Raw genomic sequence first — 17,481 nt, forward strand, 5'->3', positions numbered from 1 at the left:
GGCACGCTTGTGCGTGTGTTAAAACTCACAAAACTGTACACCACAAGAAAAAGTCCATTTCACCACATTTTAATTTAAGAAATAAAAACACGTGCTTTCTTAAAGGCAAAAATACAGGAAAGAATAAAGAAGGAAGTAAAATAGAATTTAAACTCTCATGCCTACCAAAATGCATTGAGAAATTATTCTTACTATTAAATTTAAGAATGGATAGTAAAGAAAAAAACAGGTGTCTTTGTGTTAGTGTTTTAAATGCACAAGAGCTAGGGCCTAAGTTAAAAACACGAACAGCTTGGTAGTGAGGCGTAAAATCTCGATCCAAATAATATTTTTGAGACTTTAAAAGCTATTTCCCATATACGTATATTTTAATGTAATCACAGACGTTCACTGAACAGCTAACCTGACCTTTATTACTAACATGCTGTGCTGTTCAGTGTCGTCTAGTCTTTTACACAAAAGAGATCTGTTAAAAATAACACCAGTGTTTAAATATGAAGAATGAGGTTTCAAGAGGAGTCGAGAGGATGGAATAAACACTGTCTCGACGTGCTATGACTTGCATGCTCACCAGACTGTGCTTCATCACGCGAGCAGGACTTCACCCTGGAACACCTCCTGCTGAGGATCTTCCCGTCCGTGCTGGAAGCGTGAGCAGCCTGGCAGAAGCTACGCAAACAGAAAACACAAGCCATCTCGCTCAAATTCCATGTGGTGAAATGGCACTACCCTGGGATGTATTTTCGATTATCGCCCAGACCTGTTTAACCACGTGTCTAAGATCTCTTCCTTTTCTTTGCCATTCTGGAAATGGCGAAACAATGGCAATGGTGGGGAGCTCAGAAATGGCCAGGACTGGGGGTAGGAGGACGGGCCTCAGAGGGGCACGCGAGGGAGGCTGTGCGCCGAGGGAGCTGTTCTGTCTCCGCCTGTCACCTTCTTAATCTGGACTCACGTTGGCCAGGGTCCAGGCAGCAAGCAGAGGGCACGCGAGTTTATTGAAGTGAGGGCAGGATTAAGCACAGTCAGTAGATGGGGAAGCCATTATCTCTCCTAGGCCTGAGGGGGTGGATAAGGAGCAGTTTCTGAACAAGCACCACAGCCGAAGGAGAGGGTCTCCTGAGAGCAGATAGTGAGGCCGTGGGCACACAGCGGCCCAGCGGGAGGGAGCCGGAGAACAGCTGGCCCACCTCCTCGCCCCTCGCCCCTTCCAGCCTCCCGCTGGCGCCTCCCACTGGCCCGGGGGGGATAAGGAGCAGTTTCCGAACAAGCACCACAGCCGAAGGAGAGGGTCTCCTGGGAGCAGAGAGTGAGGCCGTGGGCACACAACGGCCCAGCGGTGGGAACCAGGGAATAGCTGGCCCACCTCCTCACCCCTCACCCCTTCCAGCCTCCCGCTGGCGCCTCCCACTGGCCAACCCAGCTGAAAGCCAGGGGTGCAAGGGGTCAGTTGAAGCCACCCACCAGGGCGCCATGCAGAGTAGACAAAGGCGAAGGATGGATCTGGGTGGGCAAACGAAGACTCCTGGGTGCAGTCTATCATTTTGGATCTCAGCAGCCTTGGAGGACGGAAGGCCCTTCTCCTCTGCAGGGGTGGAAGCCTTGTATCCCCCCAACAGGAGCAGCTCAAAGCCCTGCCTCCCACCTGAAACCTAAAACGCTAGCTACGTCAGTGCCTGTCACGTAAGGCAGTGAAGGGAACAGAAAGACAAACAGCGGACAGAAGGGCTGCTGACGTTCGCATTATTGTTACTGGTCACGTGACCTGAGCTGATCATTACAGCATCCTCCTTCCAACATCCATTCCGTGTCCCCCTTACTGTCTCGGCCAGCATCTTAGCTGGGAAGCATTGCTCGCCGGGTGGGGCACCCGGCCTTCACTTTCACGTGATCTCGGCTCTCTGTGGTCATCTCTTGATCGGCTCCCGCACCTGGCTGAAGGCTTCGAACGCATCCTGTGGAATGGCACCCTAACCCCACGGGATGTTTTCTCTCAGCTGCCTCTGTAGTTGAGTCACCGGCAAGGCACCCAGCCATTCAAGTCGGCTCTGGTGATGGGGTATGTGGTAAGACAAGTGAATTCCGTGGATCTGAGGCCATTGCTACACCTTCACCATGATCGAATGAGTCCCTTGGTTAAATGCTGTGCTCATCAGGACATCATGGTGACAGATAAAGCATCCTGGAGGTCCACAACTGTTGGTAATGACAGAAGCATTTCAGGCAGAGAAAGCAAATTGATATCTGGACTGTCACTGCCCCCTCCATGATGAAAGGCGTCTAGTGTGATCTTTGCCAGGTGATTGGGAAGCCCACCTGGAGAAGGGGCCACATGGGGACTCAGCATTGGCCTCTGCTGCTGGCGGGCTGGATAATTCCAGCTCAGTTTTAGTGACAAGAAATCCATGTTTTCAAACCAATGCCCAGCCTTCGGGCCTGCCTCTGTGACCATGTGTACGGAAGCCCGTGAACAAGCAGCAGTCACGCCTGGGGAACGTGGCTGACACAAGCTCAGGCACGGGTCGGCCTTCCTCCCGCTCATCCACCGTGGACGCCTGCCGTGGGCACTGATGTGGGTTGTAAATGCCCTGTGCCGATTTTCTGTGGTGAGACAGCTCGCACTGTAGCCTGGGCCTCCTGCAACTGCTTTTCTTGCTCTATCCCCCACTCAAAACTGTAAACCTATGGGTTATCCAAAACTGGATCAGAACAGCAGAACAAAATTGGTTCCAGAATCCAGAGCCAGCCTTCAAGTATGTGTGTCTTTCTTTGTGGCGGGTGGCACAGGCGTAACAGCTTGTCTTTCACTTTGGAGGGACTATTCCCACGTGCCTCAGACCTCTACGTCCCTGGAAACCTTAGCAAGATGGCAGCACCCTAAACTTCCATGGGGTTGATCTCCTCTCCTCTGAAACACAGGTCTTCCTGAGGCCTCTGGGTTACTCGGTTCTTCGTTCTTACTGGATTCAGTTAATATGTCAGTGCAAGGGGCCAGTGCGGTGGGTGACGCCCGCCGGGACAAGGCACAGCTGCTGTATAGATACCTGCCGGACCCTCCGGGAAAGGCGTGGTCAGAGCTCCTGCATATTTCACTGTGGAGGAAGCAGGTGAGTTGGCGTAGCCGGGAGATGAGGGCGCGCTGACCTCCCTGCCACATAAAGGGAAACTTCGCTGATAGGATTGAAAATGTAGCCTTTGTTCTGTCTATAGCTGCAGACCCCCGCCAGGGGCTGTCGATCTGCATGTGTGATTGGCATCCATGATCATTTTGAAATACCCCAGCAGCTTTTGCACTGGCAGACAGGCGATTTAAATGGGAATGCGGTCGAGTCAACCCCTTTCCTGTCCCCTCATCTTTTCATTCTTTGGCGATGGCACCAGTCTCTGCGTTCACCCCAGGGAAGTGGTTGTGACTTTTTGTTTACCCCTTTGTGAAGGGTTGGGTCTTCTGCTTGGCCCTTCCTGCCATCAGGGCCTTGTTCCGTGGGTCAGAGAGCCAACGCGAGGGTTCTGCAGTAACTAAGATTATATACTTTGAGCTTGGAGAAGTCCGCTGCAGGAGGAGGTGGTAATCCCACTCGGCCCACTGCGAAGCCCGCTTGGGCTACATCTGTCGCCTCCACCAGCCTCCATTCCGCCCACACCGTGGCAAGCTGGTGAGACGGACACATGGTTGTGGGAGCAGAGGAGAGAGTGAGCACTTCTGGCTGGCGAGGAGGGAGGTGGGCTGGGGTCACTCGTCCGGGAAGCGAGCCCAGCTCGGATGTGGGCAGCGGAGCGCTGACGGAGGCTTGAGAGGCCCCAGGTTCTTTTTCCCTTTTTTACCTGCGCAAAACTTCCTGAGCCCCTACACTATGTACTTGGGTCAGGCCAGCACCTTCCCAGGCTGCTGTGTCAGGCAGACCTAGAGCACCCATCACGTGCTCGTCGTGAGAGGAAGACCACTCCAGGCCAACTGAACCAGGTAAAGGCCCTCAAGGAAACTTGTATATTTGTAGATGGGGGCTGAGGAGGAGAACTGATATCACCAGCGGTCCCCAACCTTTCCGGCACCAGGGCCCGGTGCTTCTATGAGACCCTAAAGCCTGACGATCTGAGGCGGAGCTGATGCGGTGATGCTGGTGCTGGGGAGCGGCTGCGAATTCAGATGGAGCTTCGCTCGCTTGCCCACCGCTCACCTCCTGCTATGCGGCCCGGTTCCTAACAGGCCACAGACCAGTACCTGTCCACAGCCCAGGGGTTGGGGATTCTTGGATTAGAGGACAGAAATCAAGGGTTTAATCCCGGATGTGTTAAGTTCGAGATGCCTGTTAGGAATTGGAATATTGATGTCAGAGTAGGCTGTTGGAAGCTCAGGAGAGGAGTCCAGGCTAGAAATGGAAATATGGGTCACAGGCAGCGTGCAGCTCAATGGGGATGGTTCCTCAGGCCCGCAGCACGGAGGGGGCTGCCAGCAGAGCGCACATGGGTAGGGGAGAGAAGCGAGATGGGGGATATTAGCATTTAGGATCAGAGAGAGAAGGAAGAGTGGACCGATGAGGGTGTTCATTTCTCCCCCGCGTCACACCTTCCTCTCGCCTCCTTTCCTCGCCATCCACCCCGTTGCGGCTCCGCCCACCTCCAGCTCAGACGCCGCTGCCCCTGGCCGAGCCTTGTTGGTCCCTGTGGCTCACGTGATTCATCTCTCTCTTGGCCCCTGTTTCTCTTGGCTGCCTCCTCTGACAGCACCCATTTGTTGGATGGATTTGACACTTTTGGAACAGTGTGACAAAGTCCTTCCCCATGGGTGGAGTCACATGCCGCTAAAGTCTCCACCTGGATTCGTGGTTGGGAGGGAATGGATCGGAAATGACATTGGGCCCCCAGCATCAGAACCCAGAGGGACACCTGCCTGAGAGACAATATCAGGTGTCACTAGGGCATTTTTAATAGTTAAAAAATCAGCTATGCCTTTATGACTTTGGATAATGGTTACTCATGTGATTTCTAGCAAAGTTTGTGCTGATTTTACGAAAATTATTTGTATCCATGTGTTTATTCCTGTTGGTTGTAAAAGCCATACAGGCTCAAACTGGAATATAGGGGAAACCATGAGGAAAAAAGTTGTTTACCCAAAATTGCGATAGCCAGAGACAGCCGTTCTTAATATTTTGGTAAAGTTCCTTCCAGATTTTCTTTGTATGTGTGTGTACGCATACTCTGTACATACTTAACATACTTGAGACCAGGTAAGGCATAAATTATGTCTTGTTTTTCTCACTGAAGATGATATCAAGAGTATTTTTTATGTTAAAAACCCCTTGAAATTAATTTTTAATGGTCGCATAATGTTTTGTCAACCCTTAAGTCAAAGGATTTGAACACTTCTGAGGTTTGCATTACATAATGCATAAATGTCCTCCAGAAGGGCGCTAATTTACTCCTAAAAGGGAGTTCATGAGAGTTCTTCTACCAGCACTTAACATCGCCATTTTAAATTCTTGCTAATTTGATCAGCGAAAGCATAGTTTGTCACTGTGATTTGCATGTCCTGGAGTGCTATTGAGGGTGCACAGTTGTCTTGTTCAAAATTATATGTACTTCCTCCACGAACAATTTTTTATTCAGGTCCTTTGACCATTTTCTATATTTTAAAAAAATTTTACCCCAGTGTAAGTTCCACAAAGTAAAATTCTTAAGCCTGTAGTTTAATGAGATTTTGCAGTTGTGTGTATTTACGCACCCACTACCGTAGTTGGTGTATAGAACACTTCTGTGACCCTAAAATGTTACTCTCGCCCTTCATAACCAATGCCTCCCTCCCCGGACCCTCGTCCCAGCCACTGTTGCTCTCTGTCGCTGTCATTTAGTTTTGCCTTGTCCAGGAGTTCTCGTAGATGGAATCGCACAGTGTGTAGTCTTTTGCATCTGACGATTTTCACTTACCCTGATTTTAAGAGCCATCCTGTCTTGCACAGCTCCACATCCCATTTATTGCGATGGCCGAGTAGTATGGTGTAGTATCGGCATGCCACAATTTCGTAGACATTTGAGTTGTTTTCAGTCTGGGGTTGTTAGGGAAGATACTTTTGTGAACACCGACGTACAAGTCTTTGAGTGGACAAACGTTTTCATTTCTTTGGGTAAATACCTAGCGGTAACATTGCTGGATCATATGATAGGCGTCTGGTTAAATATATAAGACTCTGTCAAACTGCCCTCTGAAGTGGCTGCACCTTTAATAATCGGCCAGCAGCATGTAGGAATCCCAGGTGCTCCACATCCTCAGCAGCATTGCCAGGCTTCCTAATCTTAGAAGGTCTCTGGTACCTACAGATATCTCACTCTGCTTTTAATTTGCATTTTCCTGGTGATTAATCACATTGAGGCTCTTTTCATATGATTATTGGCTCTCAGTATATCTTCTTTTGTTAAGTATCTGCATAAATCTTTCATTTGTTTTTTTATGAGATTGTTTGTTTTCCTATTTTTGCTTTGTAAGAGTTCTTTATATATATATTGGATATGAGCTCTTTGTCAGATAAGTATTTTTCAGATATTTTCTCTCTGTGTGGCTTGCGTTTTTTTTTTTTTTTCATTTTTATGTTTTTTAAATTTATTTTTATTATAGTGACATTAGTTAAGGAAATCCAGTAAGTGTCAGGTGCACAATTCAATAGTAAGTCATATATATATATATTGCATTGTGTGATTTTTTTCATTTTTTAAATGTGTGTTAAGGAAATCCAGTAAGTTTCGGGTGTACAATTCAGCAGTAAGGCATATATATGTTGCATTGTGTGATTTTTTTCATTTTTTAAATGTGTCTTTCAAAGTACAAAAGTTTTTTATTTTGATGAAGTCCATTTTATTCATTTAAAAAATGTTATAGGTGATTTTTGGGGGGTGCTACATTTACAGAAACCTTCGCTTAACCCAGCATCATAAGAATTTTATCCTATATTTTCTTCTAGCAGTTTAATAAGTTTAGCTCTTACATTTAGGTCCATTTCTAGTTAATTTTTGTGTGTGGTGTGAGGTAAGGGTCAAGGTTCATGCTGTTTCTGTAGAGATGTCCAGTCGTCCCATCACCATTTGTTGAAAATGTTGTCATTTCCTCAATGACTTAGTTTGCATCATTGTCAAAAATCAATTGACCATAAGTGTGGGCGTATTTATCCCTAGATTGTAGTCTCTTCCAGTAAGCTATAGGTCTATTCCGAGATCAATACCACACTCGATCACCGTAGCTGCACAGTTAGCTCAATATGATTTGTCACTGCTGATGTTGGCCTTGATCCTATGGCCTTTTACTTTCAACCTATCCGTGTCTTTAAATTAAATATCTTTTAATTTAATGTCCTTTTACTTTCAACCTATCTGAGTCTTTAAATTAAATATCTTTTTTATGACGGCACGAATTTAGATCCTGCTTTTAAAAAAACCCATTCTGCTAATCTCTACCTTTTAATCGAAGTGCTTTAGTCCATTAATATTTAAAGTAATTATAGATATTTTTGGGTTTGGGTCTCGCATTTTTCCTGTGTATGGTTTTCCTTTGTTTCTTTGTTTTCTCCAGCCGTCTTTTTAGATTCTTCGAATATTCTTTTAGAATTCCACTTTAACTTTCTTATAGTCTTTTTAGCTATACTTCTTTGCTAAATCTTTAATGGTGATTCTGGGGATTAGTATATATATATATCCTTAACCGTTCCCAGTCTGCATACAGTTAACACTGTCCTGCTTCTCATAAAACGTAGAACCTATGTAAGCATATAGGTCTTTATCCCGTCCCCCATGTCCTTTACAATGCAGCATTGCATCTACCTATGTTATAAACTCCACAAGACAATGTTATTTTTACTTTAAGTAATCTATAAAGATGCTGAGAAAAAAAGCAAAAAAAAATGGCCTTTTGTGTTTTTCAGATACTTACCATTTTTGATACTCTCTCCATTCTTTTCTGAGGAGCCGAGGTCTCTATCTACTCTCCTTTCCCTTCACCTGAAGACCTTTCTTCGCTGAGGTGTAGCTGTGCTAAAGACGGGTCCCTTTAGTTTTCTTTAATTGAGAAAGGTCTTTATTTCTCCTTCGTTTTTGAATGCTGTTTTCTTAGATAAAAACTTCTTGGGTCACTTTGCTGTTGCTTGCAGCGTTTCATTACGTCGTCCCACTCCTTCGGGACCCATCGCTCTGGAGGCGAAGTCATCGGTTAAATTGTCGTCCTCCTGTATGGAATGTACTTTTCTTCTTGTCGCGTTCAAGACGGACCCTTTGACTCTGACTTTCAGCTCTGTAACTGCGACGTGCGTTGCCGTGGCCTTTCTCGGGCATGTCCCGCTTGCTGTTTGTTCAGCATTTTAAATCTATAAATGTGTATATTTAATTAATTGGGAGAAATTTTGGCCTTTACTTCTACAACATTTTTTTTCTGCCCCATTTTTTCCTCTACTTCTGTGACTTCAATTACATGTATGTCAGACTGCCCGGTATTATGTCTTCGAAGCTCTATTCATTTTGTAAATATATGTATATTCTGTGTTCTTCGTATTGGATGGTTCCATTTTCCTGGTTTTACATATGTCCTGTAATTTTAGATTCTGTCTTTGACATTTTGAGTGTTAACTTGTGGAGATTCTAAATTCTTTTTTTCAATAAATGTTGTTTCTTTTGCTTTAGTAGATAGTTACCTCGGTTGGACTCAAACTGCATACCCTGTTTCTTACGTGGCAGCTCTGTCTGAGTTCAGATCTTTTGTGTTTAGCGAAGCTATCGTGGGTAGGTTCTGGTCCTGTAAGATTCGGGAATGCAGTGGGACAGAATTCGGGGATCTCTGTCTGGCTCTTTCTCGTCTAGGATTTCCTCCTTCAAACCAGGGGTCATGGTTTATCTGAGTTTGACCTTCTAGTTGCCCAGGCCGTGAAGGCTCCTTTTTTGGAACTGGTGCCTTTGCCACCCTTCCCGCTGCCATGCCCCAGGCCGGCGGCGTCGAGGGACACCTGTCAGCGCCGCTTCTCTCAGCCCGGACTCCCCACAGCCTGCATCCGCCCCAGCTCGCTCCGTAGTGCTTTCGGGTCTTGCGCCCAGAGTTTACTGGGATCATCTGCAGGAGGGTCGGCCCAGTAGGGTCCCACTGCACCATTAATGGAAGCGGAAGTCAGGTGTCAGTAGTTTCATATTTAATTGTATAAACATTTTGTGTTTTAAGAATATTAACGATTTATCATGCGTATATATGATAGACAACTTTGTAACTTTGTTTTAATATTTCTGGTATACAGAAATCTTGTATTTTAATGTAAATAGATAAGTTTGTGATTGCTTCTCTTAAATCTTGCTTAAAAATCTATTATTCAGATATCATATGAGTATTTACCTAGATTTTCTTCTATTTTTCTAATGGTTCTAGTTTTCACATTTAACTTTTTAATCTATTTGGAATTTATTTTACATATGGTAAGGAATGAAGATCTAGTTTGATATTTTGTCCAAAGAACAAGGCAATTTCCTAAACATAATATATCGAAGCTGATTCTGTTTTTAATAGTAGTCACAGTATTTCCATTGTAGAAAATTAATTTCTAACTGAAATTTAAGGTGAAGATATATAGCATTAACAAATTGTGTCAAAATAGTAGGCAAAGTTTGGGGAAGAATGACAGAGTATGAAAGATGAAAATTGGTTTTGTACGCGAATAACTGCATCAAACCACTGCCACAATCTATTTATTAGATGTTGCCTTGTATGCCTAACAAAATCAATTAACCAATCAATCTCTCTCGACCACGTACATGGTGCTAACAGCGGAAGTAGAAGTAATTATCATCTATCAAGCATTAGCTGCTGTAATCATAGTTATAATCAAAGTGCTATACAACTGTTAACTGCTAATAATATTAATACTTAGTGATAAATGGTATAAGGGAATGAGACATAGGGCTATGAGCCAGGCTAATAGGACAAATGGCCCTGGCTATGGAAGTCAGGGAAGGGTTCCTTGAGAAAGTCGTGATTAAATTGAGACCCGAAAGAGGAGTAGAATTAGCTACATAAAGTCTGGGAAGTAGGTAATGGCGGGGACTGTGGCAGCTGGCGAAGGAAGCAGTAGTGTAAAGGAGCTAGAACAAGAAAGAGCCTTCTCCTTTCAAAGAACTGAGGGACCAGTGTGACCGGAGCTCAGAGAGCAAGCGGCAGCGTGATGCAGGATGCGACCAGAGATGCGAGTGGAGCCCACTGCGCTGGCTGTGAGTTGCAGACCGGTTTCGGTTTTTATCCTAAGAGCCGTGGGGAGTCAAAGACAGATTTTAAGCAAGAGAGTAATCTGATCACATTTGCATTTCAAAAAGAGCAGGCTGGTTAAAGTTTGAAAACATATTGGAGGACAGCGAGAGTAAGTACAAGGAGACCACTGAGGAGGTGAGCACAGAAATTCCAGTGAAAGAAGACGATAGCTTGGCACCTTATAATGAGGTGCGAGTGGGTGGGTAGCTGGATGGGCGGGTGCGAGTGGGTGGGTAGCTGGACGGGCGGGCGCGTGCGTTACCTAAGTTAGGCTGCTGAGGCTTGTGGGCCGCAATCTTAAAGAAACTTCACTTCGATTCCCATAGTCCCTTAAAATTGCTCAGCTGGATTAGTTCTTTTGCCCCTGGATAAAAACAGATCTTAATTTTTCTGGTTTGTCTTGGATTAGTAATTTTTCTGGTTCTTAATTTTTCTGGTTTGTCTTGGATTAGTAATGGCAATGGCCAGTCTCACCGAGTAGTCAAAGACAGTGGACTGACTGACATGTGGCTCGTGTTCCGTCACCCAGGTTGGAACCTGTTGTAGGCAAGAATAAAGGGGGCACAGATGGCTGCTTCTTCCTCTCACCACTTTGCAATTTGCTTCCCCTTTGCATTTCGCGAACTCAATTTCAGACTCCTCTAGGAATTGGAGTCACGGAGGGAGGAAAGAAAGGAGGTCGTGAAAATTCTTATTTGTCTGGCGCTGCCGTGAGCTGGAAACAGCATCTCTGGGCCTACCCGGTGTCTGAGGCGGGGTGTTTGGGTTCCACATTCACACTGCACGTCCACTGTTCCTGCTTGCGGGCGAATGCGTCTCCATGTCGGCTGACCGCTTGTTCTTTCCTCAGCTCCTGGGAATCCGGGACTAGAGAAGGAAAACCTTCTCTGTTAAGGTCCGTTCATTCCTCATTGGCCAGACACTGAGATGACCCCGTGTGTTTGTGAGTGTGCACACGCACGCTTGCTCTCTCTCACATGGCCCGCATCTGAACCACACGAAACCAGTTCTCCCTTAACCACTAGTTTTTAACAATCAAAACAGGGCAGTTTGTCTCGTGGCCACTTTGGCCTCTCATATCTGTTGTTTAAGGATTTCAGCCCAAACTCCTTTCGCAGCCCTGTTATGGAAGCAGGGACGATGCTCAGTGCAAGGAACGTAGGACAGCAGGGAAGGGGATGTGATTCAGCACTTGCTGGTGACTGGTACTGCAGAAGGGTCTTTTGGGTTTTGTTTTTCTTTTTTTAAAAGTCTATTAGCTCTAATCCTTATAGCAACCCTCCCAGTAGATCTCGTTACTCCCATTTTACGGACGAGAAAACAGAATCAGAATAGTAAGCCATTTGTCTGAGGTCACGTGGGTAAGGCGTGAAGGAGCACAGAATTGCACCTCGGTCCCCCAGAATCCCAGCCGATGCTCACATCAGGTTGCTCCACTGGCATCTTGTAATTCCAAAGTTATTGGGCCCTGAGTCACGGGACAGAATTAACTTTGGCAATTGATTTATGAACAATTTTCCAATTACTTATTCTTGCTAAGATTTTCAATCTGCACTATTTTTCGATTGCTGTCATGACGACTACCACAAGCCTAGTGGCTTAAAATGACACGAACGCATCCTCCTCAAGTTCTGTAGGTTACAAGCCCAGCAAGGGTCTCACCGGACCAAAACCAAGGGGTCACCAGGGCCGCGTTCCTTCCAGAGGCTCCGGAGGAGAACCCATTTCTTGCCTTTTCCAGCTCCCAGAGGCGGCCCGCGTTTCTGCCCGCACTGGCTCGTGGCCGCTTCCTACACTTTCAAGGCGGCCAGTGTCCCATGCTTTGGCTCTTCTCCTGTTAGCTCGTCTTTCACTGGCGGCAGCTGGAGAAATTGTCCTATTTTAAGAATTTCTGTGATTAGTTTGGGCCCACCTGGACAGCCCAGGCGGCTCTCCTGTCTCAGGGTCCACACCCTTAATCACTTCTGCAAAGTCCTTTTTTGCCACATGAGGTCCCATAGTCACGGGTCCCAAGGATTAGGATGTGGACACCCCGAGGGCTTTTATTCTGCCTACCCCGTAATGAATTTGAAAGAATTATTTCATGGACATGAGAACTTGAATCAAATCCCTTTGTCCCTGCCTTCCGTGTAGGCTCCTCATAACGGAAGATAGAGACATGGAGATGTATAATCAGTCTGTGTTTTCCTCGCTTTTGAAAAATCAGTTTGTGGTACCATTTTACTAAGTGATTTTGTTTACCTTACCTTTGAAACTATGTGAATTCATCGCCGCCATTGTCAATTCAGTATTGAGCATGTCATCCAGGCAACGTTAAAGAAATTATGTTTAAAATAATATATTTTTTTAAAATCCAGATTTGGACTGAAGACCACCAGGAAAGTCAATTGGAAGCAGTTTCTAAAATTGCTGTACGAGCCTAAGCGGTTGGAAGTTAACCGTACAATTCCCCTGACCAAAAAAAATAGGTACGTAAAAAAAAAAAAACCAGACTTCAGTCACACGTATCATAGTAAATACCCGAATTCTTTATTTACGAATGACGAATTAGTCTGCATCGAATAATTATAAACTTTCCCAGAGCGATTTGCAGTTTTATGTTATTTCCCATATATTTTTCTTGTTCAGAATTGCCTGAAACTATAAGGTAGGGATAATTATCATTCCAACTTCAAGATGAAAAAATAAGACCCCGAGGGGCGCTCTCTAGCTCGTACGTGCGCAGCAGAGGCGGGACCGGGGCCCAGATCCTCTGGATGACCCAGACCCTGCACGGCAGGGGTCCCCCCCGAGCTTTGCGTGGGTTCCCGTGAGGTTGTGTGTAGGCGAGTGTTCGCCAGGCGTTATTCGAGAGCCGTCATTTCTATTTTCCTTCTAACGTCTGTCGTAACCTCAGATTTACGTGATCGCATACACTGTGCTGGGGGCCCCCAAATGTGAAAAAGTACTTAATAGTATGACATGTTAGAATTGAGGCTTTTGCTCTAAGAAGTATGTTGTTTATGCTGATGTGCATCCTGTATCCGTTGCCCCATATAAATCTTAAAGTGGGGGAAAAAACGGCTTTATAATCCCGGCATGTCCGTGGAAAGCACTGTGCTCTGTTGCAAAGGAAAATATACCACAGAGTTCATACCCGTCTCACTGGGTCCAGCCCCTGTCTCGGGCACAGGTGAGTATTCGATGGACTGCCTAGTGTTCCGCCCCCCTCCCGCCTGGCTCCACTTCCTGGGGTGCACCTCTGCGAGTTTGTTTCTTACGTGACAAGACTTCTTTTTCTCAGTCGTGTTCTCATCTGATAGCACGTCCAGGACTGTAAGAATGAAAGTGTGAGTTTTATTTACTTTAAAACAGTGGTTCTCAACTAGGAGCAATCTTGGGGACACTTAGCAGTCACTAGACGTTTTGAGTTGTCACACTTGGGGTGGGCATGCTACCGATAGGGGGCAGAGGCCAGGGATGGTGGTAAACATCCCACCCCCCCATACACACACAACAAAGAACCGTCTGGCCTGACGTCAGTGGTACAGCGATGGATGAGGATTATTGCAAAGAGCATCCATTTGTGCCGGTGCTCGTGGGCTTTAGAAAAGCCAGGTTCCAACGAGTCACATGAGGAACACAGACTCGGGAGTTCGCCTACTTTATATGTTTCTTAAAAGTAATGGTAGGCGTATGTGTGTGTGTTTATATGTTTTCACACAACCCGAAGAAGCTAAGATGTCTGTACATATGCAGCGGTAAAATTGCCCCCCAAATCTGGGAATGGTTCAGCAAACTCTCATTCTTTATTTAGTGGGAAGTGTCAATGTCTAATCGACACCGAGAGGGGGAGTATTTTATTAGGAGATTCTGCAGCCCCTTTCTGATTAGCGGCCATAGTGAACTTGGCCTTGACCTCCAGCATGGGTGACCATAGGCCTTCAAGAGCACACATGCAATGAAAACAAGAGGCCAGAAAGGGAGAGGGGTCTGCTAACGTAGGTGGCCGTGGCCATTGTCAGTGGGGAGAGGAGGCGATGTTCCCCCAGTGCTTTAAAACCGGGAACCCGTGCCCTCGGTTTCACGCGGGTGAGTCCGCTGCGGTGTGCCGTGCCTGCAGGCCGGTGGCGACCGTCTCAGCACTGACCGCGGTGTCTTTCCCAGTCTTTTCTGAGACCAAGGCACAGGCCGGCAAGATGGCTTGGGAAGAGGAGAGTGCTGGCCCAGCAGAGCTGCCTGACGCCTGCATGCATGCCATCTCCCTGGTTAGCTGTCCCACTGACCCGGGGACGGATGGGCTCGCACACACCCTTACGCTTTCAGGAAAAAGAGCCATCCACAAAGAAGACGTTATTATGCTCGTTGGGAGGGCGATTTTTTTTTTTTTTTTTTTTTTGGCATTAAGAAAGAACAAAGTTCAAGAACATAATCTTATTCCTGTTTTTCTGTTAATCTCTTTGTAGTGCCAACTCTCGAAATCAATCTCGCAAGGAAAATATTGTCGCAAAGCTATTTAGACATGACGATCACGCATCGCTGAGGAACGTGCTGCTGACGCTTAATGCCGTAAGGTTTTCTGGTGGAAAACTCCTGTTTCTGAGAGTGCTAGCATGCTCAGGACGAGACCAATAAAACCGTGTGCTCATTCATTCATCCATCCAACACACATTTTTTTTGAGGTCCTATTACACACTAGGAATTTGACTGTAAGAGTTGGGTCTCGTTGGCAGGACAGGTGACATAAAACTCATTCCAATACTGTAAGTTATGTGCCTGGAGCTGAGATCAAGGCGTGGCAAGGTTGTTAAGAATGGAGCAAATCGTCCTTATTAACTGTTTATTAACTGTAATTAATGAGTAATCCAGCCCTGTCGGCCCCGCTCCCCCCCGCCCCCCCCCCTTCAACCCAGAGTTTATGGGTCGCGACCAACTCGTAGCCCGTAACGGGGACATTTTCTCAGTTCCAGAATAGCCTGTTCACTTGTTTGATGGTTCCGCCGAGGGAGGCTAACTCACGAATTTGCAACTTGCTTTCAAAGCTTGGCTTCTGTCCCACTTTAATGCTTATTTTAGGAAAGCAACATTTAGATATTTTTGATACCTAGTGACATTTCCCAGGTTTGTTATTTATTAAGCACATTTGATAACTGAATCTCTAATAAATAACCAGTATTACAGTGAATTATTTTCCTTCAGACTCAGATATGTCCTTTTATGAAAGAAGTTCTTGGGCCTCAGCGTGGGTCTAACAAAGCCTGCCACAAAGCCTGCCCACTAGGGGGCGGTGCCGGGAGGCGCCCAGAGCCTGCAGCGGACTGGGGGCTTGGCGTTGGCTCTCTGTGCTGGAGACCTGCTTCCCGCCTGTCACTCTACAGTGCCATTGCTTGGGGTTTCTGAGCATAGCCTGATTCAGAGGTTCGGGGTTCTGTTTTCCCCAGGGAGACACGTTCGCCAGCATACACCACTGTAATCAATCTTTAGGCCTCTCTGCGTGAACAGCAGGAGTGAGCTCTGACTATGTACTAGGCATTATCATAAGTGGTTTACCTGTTTTCAGTCACGGTGGCCTCTCGACACCTCTGTGAGGTGGACGCTCTCACTGACTTCGTTTGATCCTCTAGTTTCAACTCCACGTGCTGAGGAGAGGGAGCGTGGGGGTTAGGTAACCAGCTTAACCCTCAGCTGGTGGGCGGTGGAGCCAGGATTCAAACCGGCTGCCGGCGCGTAGGCCTCCTGGGCCGCCTCTTCATGATAGATGAAGGCTCCAGGTGTTTACCCACGTCAGCGCCTATTAATACATTGAAGAACTAATTTAATTAAAAGTCGTGAACTCTCCCTCTCTGTTAACGGAGGACTGTGATGACACGAACCACTCTAAATATTAGATGCTTTAATGGTGACCAAAATGCTGATTCAACCAGAGGTGTCGAGGGCGTGGAGTAGCTGAGGGACTGTGTGCCTGCCCCCTGTGGGGCCCGCCTGGGGCACGCAGGCTGACCACAGGGATGAATAATGCCAAGTTCCAGCTGACGATGAGCTTACACTAGGGAGTGTCACAGAACAGCAGTGGCCGCCGGGTGGCAGAGGGGTGCAGGGTGCATGGATTCCCAGTGGGACCGGCCGCCGCCCTTTGCCTTGGCCTTGGCCGTCTTCTGGGACCTGGAAGGGTGAGGACAGCAGAGAGAGAGACCGGGAGCGGCAGGGAGCGCCTCTTGCCTGGCTGCGGAGGACGGACAGCTATGGGAAACGGGTCCCTCACCTGCTCTAAGAGGGACACGGCACTGTGGAAGGCTGCGCGAATCCGCTCCAAGTGCCCCCTCCCCAGCAACCGCACGTGCCGCCTCCACACGTTGCCGCCATCTCTCTGAGGGGACCCGGTGACCCCGTCACTTACACTTAAATCAGGCGCGGCTCGCTTCTGTATCCCAGCTGGCTTTTTTTGTAGAAATTGAAAAATGAATCTTAATATTCATGTGGAAATGCAAAGGTCCCAGAATAACCTAAACAGTCTTGGAAAAGAGTAATGAAGGTACAGAACTTAGCTTTCAGATTATGAATCTGTAGTAATAAAGGTGGCGTGGCACTGGCATTAAGATAAACACATTAATCAGTGGAACGGAACCGAGAGTACAGAAATAAACCCTTATACCACGGTCAACTCGTTTCTGACAAAATCGGTGGGAGAAAGGATCAACTTTTCAACAAATGGCACTGAGACAATTAGATATCCATACTCAAAAAGATGAACGACCTTGCACCACGTACAAAAATTAACTAAAAATACATCCTAGACCTGAGCATAAGAGCTGAAACTATTCTTAGAAGACATATGCGTGAATCTTTGTCACCTTGTATTAGGCAAATATTTCTTAGATGTGACATTAAAGGCATGATCTATAAAAGAAAAAAAATCAATAAATTGGACTTATCAAGTTAGAAATTTTGTGCTTCAGAAGATACCATTAAGAAAGTGAAAAGACAGGCCACTGACTAGGAGACAACATATGTAAATTATAGGTCTGTATGTAGAGTATATAAGAACTCCTGGAACCCCATGAGAAGACAACCCGAAAATGGGCAAAAGATTTTAATAGGCGATTCACCAAAGAAGGTACGTGAATGGCCATTGAGCACGTGAAAAGATGCTCAAAATCTTTAGACATTAGAGAAATGCAGATCAAAACCACAATGAGATGCCACTTCACACTTGATTATACATGGCCGTAGTCAACCCACTT

At 46.4% G+C, this 17,481-nt stretch overlaps 1 protein-coding gene across 6 annotated transcripts in view; it reads left to right on the forward strand.

Moving 5' to 3' along the window:
• Positions 1–17,481, forward strand: part of EFCAB6 (EF-hand calcium binding domain 6) — a 183,415-nt gene that overhangs the window by 71,896 nt on the left and 94,038 nt on the right. For all 6 annotated transcript variants that reach the window (XM_025050627.1, XM_025050628.1, XM_025050632.1 and 3 more), the window contains 2 exons: positions 12,619–12,729; positions 14,707–14,809. In XM_025050627.1, the coding sequence (XP_024906395.1) occupies positions 12,619–12,729; positions 14,707–14,809 (214 nt within the window). The remainder of the gene's footprint in view (positions 1–12,618; positions 12,730–14,706; positions 14,810–17,481) is intronic.

Source organism: Pteropus alecto, unplaced genomic scaffold, assembly GCF_000325575.1.
Source record: "Pteropus alecto unplaced genomic scaffold, ASM32557v1 scaffold157, whole genome shotgun sequence".
Taxonomy (NCBI): Eukaryota; Metazoa; Chordata; class Mammalia; order Chiroptera; family Pteropodidae; genus Pteropus; species Pteropus alecto.